At 47.0% G+C, this 7,330-nt stretch overlaps 2 protein-coding genes across 2 annotated transcripts; one reads left to right on the forward strand and one right to left on the reverse strand.

Annotated features, from left to right (window-relative positions):
- Nucleotides 1-3,045: 3,045 nt before the first annotated feature.
- Nucleotides 3,046-3,937, forward strand: MELLADRAFT_70076 (uncharacterized protein; the record flags this gene model as incomplete). The annotated part of the gene is made up of 4 exons (XM_007419365.1): nt 3,046-3,111; nt 3,177-3,542; nt 3,592-3,744; nt 3,833-3,937. 4 exons carry the CDS (start codon nt 3,046-3,048, stop codon nt 3,935-3,937), a joined length of 690 nt encoding a protein of 229 aa, XP_007419427.1.
- Nucleotides 3,938-4,513: 576 nt separating this feature from the next.
- Nucleotides 4,514-5,829, reverse strand: MELLADRAFT_70077 (uncharacterized protein; the record flags this gene model as incomplete). The annotated part of the gene is made up of 6 exons (XM_007419366.1): nt 4,514-4,605; nt 4,694-4,857; nt 4,909-5,009; nt 5,065-5,217; nt 5,288-5,686; nt 5,746-5,829. 6 exons carry the CDS (start codon nt 5,827-5,829, stop codon nt 4,514-4,516), a joined length of 993 nt encoding a protein of 330 aa, XP_007419428.1.
- Between the last annotated feature and the right edge of the window lie 1,501 nt (nt 5,830-7,330).

Genomic DNA, 7,330 nt, shown 5'->3' on the forward strand with positions numbered 1-7,330 from the left:
AGATCCAATCTCTAATACCAAAGACCAGACAACAACTATTCAACCATCCGTGCAAGATGAGCCTAGACAATCAACTCGCGATCGTCGTCCTGTCCAGCGTTACGCTCCAGGAGAATCAGACTGGGCTGAAGCTCCACCTATGAGAAGTTTTGTACCAAAAATCTCACAATCCTCTCACTTATCAAAAGTGTACATGTGTCGAGAAGCTATGAAGGCTAGGGCTGAACCAAAGAGTTATAAAATGGCTATGAAGATGCCCGATGCTGACAAATGGAAAGCTGCGTGTGACAAGGAGATGCAGAACATTATGAACATGGGAGTGTGGGAAATTGTGGACCGACCAAAGAATGCACCTGTAGTAGGTGGGCGTTGGCATTTCAAATATAAAGTTCATCCCGATGGTACAATATCTAAACATAAGGCAAGATATGTAGCAAAAGGTTATACTCAAACGGAAGGCATAGATTTCAATGATACTTTCGCACCCACTGGCCGTCTAGCTTCATTTCGTATCCTTGTAGCAGTTGCAGCAGCTAAGAATTGGTCTATTGAGCAAATGGATGCTATAGCCGCATTTCTCAATAGTGATCTCAAGGAGGAAATTTATCTGGAGTTACCTGAAGGATACGACTCTGAGCGAGCAAACGGGAAGGTAGCTAGACTGAAGAAAGCGTTGTATGGCCTCAAGCAGTCCGCTAGATGCTGGAGTGACGAAGTTAAAGATAAATTATTAAGTATTGGTCTAATTCAAAACCCCCATGATGCTTGTCTTTGGTATGGTAAAGATGAAGAAGGTTTGGAAACTTTACTCTACCTCCACGTCGATGATATGGCAATCACCGGAGATAAAATAGATGAAATCAAATCCCTGCTGAAGATGAAGTGGAAGATGGAGGACTTGGGTCCGGCACATTGCGTTGTTGGTATTGAGATCTACTCCACAGACAATGGGGGTTATGCTTTAAGTCAATCAGCTTTCATCCAGACGGTACTGGAAAGATTTCATGCTGAAGATAGCAAACCAGCTTCGACTCCTTTTCCAGGCGGCACAAAGATCATGAAAGCCACCGACTCTGACGTTATCGAATTCAAACAATCTAACCTTCCGTATAACAGCTTGGTGGGTAGCCTAATGTACATTGCTCAGGGTACAAGGCCGGATATTGCTTATGCAGTAGGTGCTCTGTCTCAACATCTTTCACGACCTTCAACTATAGCCTGGCAGATGGGATTACACGTACTTCGATATTTGAAAGGTACTCAATGCTTAGGACTACATTATTCACCTCAAGACAATGTTATCGAAGGGAATCAGAGCTGGTGCTATCCTGAATGCCACACTGATTCAGATTGGGCTGGTGATCCGAACACACGACGATCAACTACCGGTTATCTATTCAAACTTAACGGAGCTGCTGTAAGTTGGAAAAGTCGTTTACAGCCCACCGTTTCTCTATCATCAACCGAGGCCGAATACAAAGCTACAACAGAGGCTGGTCAAGAAGTAGTATGGCTTAGAGGATTATTGTCAAACATCTCACTACCTCAATCTGAAGCCACGGTTCTATGCAGCGATAGTACAGGTGCAGTATCCTTGACCAAGAAAGCTATTGTTCACGCAAGAACAAAGCACATAGAAGTGCAGTACCATTGGATAAGAGAACAAGTGGAGAAGAATTTAATCAAGCTTAGGCATATTAGTACAAAGAACATGTTTGCTGATACATTAACAAAACCACTTCACCCCGGACCATTCAAGGAATTGTGTCATCAAATTGGTTTAGAAGTCATACACGGACAGCTGAAACAGGGGGTGTGTTGAGAGACACCTCAGTCTCTCGTACCTAGGTTTCAGCCGTGGTGAAAGGTGAATAAGACTCTAAGTATCAAATCACTTTACATACTAAAATACAGTAGTTTTATTCAAACTTAAGATGTCAGACTCAAACTTAAATGATCCCTATTTAAATTGCGCCTCCCCCTTTTCGCGCTAATACTCTTTTCCTTTATCCGTCTTCTTACGGAAAGGAAAAGAGTAAGTTCAACCCCTTCACTACATTATCATCAATAGTCTCTACTCTCCATTAGTTTGATCTTCAATATGACTGTTACTAATTATCATACTGTGATGTTATCTTTTTCTTTTTCATCTGAATCATTGTCGACGCTAGATCTTACTGAACTCATCGCGTCGACCCTTTTCCTTATTTTATATTGTGACCTGAACAAACCTTATAGGTCAGATACATAGTCAACTGGTCTATTCTTTCTATTCTCTTCATCTAACAAGTAGTGTCCTTTTTGTACTTGTCTATTTCTATCTTTTGTTCTATATAGGTTAGTGTTTCAGGTATTGTGACGAGAAGTGATTGAGACTCACTTCTAGAAACTGTCACGGGAATTCAGGTGAAATTGATCCGTCTTCTTACGGAAAGGAAAAGAATCTTACTGAACTCATCGCGTCGACCCTTTTCCTTATTTTATATTGTGACCTGAACAAACCTTATAGGTTAGTGTTTCAGGTATTGTGACAAGAAGTGATTGAGACTCACTTCTAGAAACTGTCACGGGAATTCAGGTTAGTGTTTCAGGTATTGTGACGAGAAGTGATTGAGACTCACTTCTAGAAACTGTCACGGGAATTCAGGTATCTCGACAAAGGAGATTTGTCGCTTTTCATCGAGGAGGACTCAAACCACGTCGATTCCGACCCTGAGATCTACCTTGGGGTGCATTCATAATTAATACACCCTGTTTGCGAGGCTGTCCTGAAGTACTATTGTGAGCGTGTCACGCTGGTGCTACAAAGGCAAGCCCTGATTAATCTGAGGCCGTTGGATCTCAAAGGAGAGCCGCAGCATTGGGTCATAGGCACTCGTGAAACAAAGCTAAGTTTAAACAAACTGAAGGCGACCTGATGATCGCGTCCCGCCATGATTACGGCAGGCAGTGTCCTTCTTGATCCAAACAACGTTAAAACTGCGCTTATATAGAGTGTTTTCCCGACATACTCTCCGTTCCCACATCAACCTTCAATCCTTCGAGATGGCAAACCCTCCCGATCCGCGCATGCGTCTCAACTTCAGTGGCGTGTTCCGATTTGATAGCAACGTGCGTAGGCAGAGACCATTAATCCTTCCTGAATGTGTCCACCGCTAAATTCACCATGCTCATAGGCACTTCAAGTGTATGCTACACCTCCCCACTATTTTCGAAGCTCAATATATCTTCCCGTGCCTGGAACCTGGAATCGTGAAGTTTTCGTACAGGCTGGAGAATTGACGGCCTCACTTGCAACGGCCCGTGCTGTGTTTTTCGCTGCCGAGGTGTATCCTAGACATCCAACACGGGATTCAATTCTTCTGCTCGACCCTGGCTCCGTTGTTGAGTTAGACGACTACGCATGCCAATTGCCACCTCCGGCGCCAATTGTAACAGTCCAAAGCAGAGGTCACGTTGTAAGCTTGGCCCGTCGGACGGCCTCAGCGCAGGATTACGATCGTTGGATTATTGTTGCTTTGCACAACGCGTGGGACGAAAGTGTGAGCGCATTTCTTCTGGCTTCGAAGTTCCTGACTGACTTGTGTACAGTTGGCTCAGGTCACTCACTTCAACGTAATTTATGAGGCCTCGCTGGAGCTCGTGGCACAAATCGGCATAAGGAGGCTCAGCACGGGTACAATTGCGAGCTTCTATGGCGTTGTCCTTCACTACCTTCGTCGCAGAGGCAATTGGGTGGTTGAGGTCAGTTGAGTATCCTAACGCTCCGTTGATGAAGTCGGCGGAGCGTTAACGCAGTGATATTTACGCCGATGTGATTAGCTTCGCGCAGCTCGGCCTGAGCCAAGGATACGACGCAGGTAGATGGAGGGTAGAGGTTGGAGGAAGCATCGCACTCATTCCTCCATCATCCGAGTTTCGTGAAATGTCAGGCTGAGGAGCCAAACCGTTTTCCTATTAGCATTGATCACGCCTGCCTGCAGAGCGATGCCGACCATGTAGTACACTCTTGACGCCTTGTGCTATTTGCCCCCTCTCCCACTCTGTCACACATATTATCCAAGAAGTAACGCGGACTTGTAATGAGGCAACTCCTTGTAATCCTCATTTAGTGCTTTGCTTGCCATTGCGTGCCTGTAAACGTAAATAAATGAGTTAAAAGCGTCTTGCTTAGACATGTTTGCAACAATCGCGCATGATCCCACACCGCGAGCCCAAAGCGATACATCACAGAATCATGATCGCATTGGATACTGGGTGCAGACCGTGACTCTACTGGGATCGGCAACCCAGCGCACCGACATTTAGCAACTCGGCCATCCACCCTCACACTCTCAAGTGGACGCCACGACGCGGCCTAACAACTATGCTCGCTGCAGGTTGTTTGCGTAGGAGCGACGTAGCTCTTTTGCTTAAGAACGACGATGCTCCACCGAAGCCACGTTTCTAAGCGCACCACAGCCGACAGAACATATTGTGATTAATTACAATTAGGTACAATATTCGTAATTCCTCAATTTACAACATAATCACAAAGCACGACCATGCTCAGCTGGGTATCCATTGCGCGTCTTCTCCTGCGCGTTGAGATCACGGAGGCAAACCCTAACGAAGGATAAAATAACTCGCTTCGTTCCGTGAGTGGTGAGCCTTGGAGGGCTCAGTCGGCCCTGGCACGCTTGCTGCTACGCACCACGTCGTGACAGAGGTTGTGATGCGCTTGCGAAGATGGGGGGGGTTGTGTTGAAAGCTAGAGGCGAATTGCTATCCATTCCAATCCAATCATCGCCTCCTGAGGGATCCAAACTCGAGATGAACTCGCATTGCTTGGTCACTAGGGTCGAGTAACTGGAAGCCCTGGAAATATCATATTAGCATTTAGTCTCCGAACAGCACTTGCGAGATTACCTATCAGCTACGAGTCTCGCATCATGCTCCCTCGCACTCGAATGCCCTGCGTCGCGGGCCACATGGTTATTGACTCGGCCCGTAACCATAATCGAATCCACCTGAACGGAATCATTGTCAAACGGCGGTCACAAAGCGATAGCGCGCGCGACGTACTTTGGTTTCCCACGTGTTTGTGACATCGTCGTAGTCCACTACCGCGCCATGGATCAAGACCTCAACGCCAACATTGCAGGCGTCCACTGCATACGATCCTCGGAGCGAGGAAGCAACGTGATGTTCTGTTTTCCAGACGACAGGACTCCCACTCTGATATAATCAAACGTCAGCGAGATTGCTGTGACATGACTGTGCAACGAAGAAGGAAGCGGTAACGTACGATTGGATCATTGTGAACTGACTTCAGTGTCAAGAGGATCACCGACGAAGAGCTGACAGGATGCGTCTGAACGACTTGCCGTTCGAATACGACACCCAGAGCGGTCATCAACACTTTGTTCAAGAACTTACACGCGGGATTCTTCGCGCGTGGCACGGGCAGACCGAGGTCGATCACGCTATCCGTCGTAAAATGCAGGTGATCGAGTGTGGCGGTATTTGAACCGACCATCTTGCAGGTCATGGAGTACATGTGTTCCGGTCTGAGGCGACGACCAGTGAGTGCATCACAAGTCAAAAGGATAGGTGTCGTGTAGGGATTGTCACCTTCCATACCTGAAGTTGCAATAGTAGCATTGAATGACGTGAACACCTTCTTCCCGTTAACTGAATTTGGTGCCTGCCAGCAATGATGTTAGGAACGGATAGCCGAAAATCACGCGTCAAAGGATGACTTACGGCCGTGCCTGCTTGACCGATGAAGTGAAAGTAAATTGGATGCGGGACACAGTCCCGACTTGGAATGTCGTATGAAGAAGACATAGTTAGACGTTTGAGACAAAACTTGAAGTGAAGTTAGAAACAATGAAACATCAATCACAGTGGAATTAAGCTAGATTCAAATGCAACGTACGATGCACTGGAGAGTTGGTGATTAAGTACGAATCAACTGTCCCGCGGGCTTGTAGTTCACTGCTCTTGGCGGATGAGCCCCGATTCACGCGGCTGACCGAACCAATCACCTTGCTACTGCTTGGGCCGGTTCATTTGGCGTCTTGCCGCAAACGCCTTGCGGAGCCGATATCGCATTGCGACGGTCTGGCAGAAGTCTCATCAAGGTCTAACAACTTGCGTGCGACGGCATTCGGTGATTGGATGTAGGTTGTTATGACGTGACGTTGCTGAAACACTTGGTTCGATTGACTTTTCAACTGGTCCAAGTTGATCAAGTTGAGGTGCCCTGCCTTGTTCGTAATGGGCTGTGTGAGGATTGTGTCGGCAGAATCAGCCAATGAATGGGGGGCTTACGTTTGTTTGCATGTTCGTGAATTGGCGTAAGTCGTTAGCGTGCACGGCTGATCGTTCGTGAACAGGGCTGGCAGGCTTGCTTCAGCATCGAATACCCCCGCCCGATCAACACGCCCGGAGGGATTAAAACACATGAAAAGATCGCACGTGCGTAACCGGCTCAGGAACTCAAGGCACGCATTGTACGCAACTTTGGCTTTGTGGTCACCGCGAGCAAATGCGTGTCGCGGGGCTTCGATCGTGAAACAACACTTTTGACGTCCTAATCTATTGTCCACTTCCACGTAGTGATTCATTCTATGTTATAGGCAATTAATTACAATAATACAGGCAAGGTAGAAATTGGGAGGTTGCGTCAACAAAGGTTAGCAATAGGTTTTGAACAATCCTGCATTGCCACGCTCGCTTCTTCACCAGCTCAGACTGCTTACAATTCTCCTCACGTATCACGCCACAATTACAGGCCGGTAGACAACATTAGTTGTGGCAAGTGATCGTTCTGACTCAGTCAAGATCACCTTAGTCCCTTGTGCCGTTGTGCACCTCGAAAGCGCAACGTAGAGCTGTCCATGTGCAAAGACAGGGGTCCGCAAAACGACACAGACTTGTTCGAGTGTCTGGCCCTGAGCTTTGTTGATAGTCATCGCATAAGCAACTGCCACAGGAAATTGGAGTCGGTAGAAGGATACTGGGGCAGCCTCATCTTCGGGAGGGATACATTCGTGCCTTTGCGAGGGCCGGTGACGATCAAGCATTGCAGTGCATTGTCGCTCGTTTCTGTGATGAGTAGCCTCGTTCCATTGCAGAGCCCTGTCACCAAGTTTAAGTTTCTTAGCAGGACAACGACACATCCTACCTTTAGCTTTATGACGTGGTTTGGAAATCCATTCACCACGAACGTGTTCAAGATGTCTGCACTAACGTCTTCTTCGTATTCTTCGTCAATTTCGTCAAGTGAAGTTGAAGTAATCAGCTTGCCCTCTATCGAATCCATTATCACGGTGTTAAGCGTCTC

Source organism: Melampsora larici-populina (assembly GCF_000204055.1).
Source record: "Melampsora larici-populina 98AG31 unplaced genomic scaffold MELLAscaffold_169, whole genome shotgun sequence".
Classification (NCBI taxonomy): Eukaryota; Fungi; Basidiomycota; class Pucciniomycetes; order Pucciniales; family Melampsoraceae; genus Melampsora; species Melampsora laricis-populina.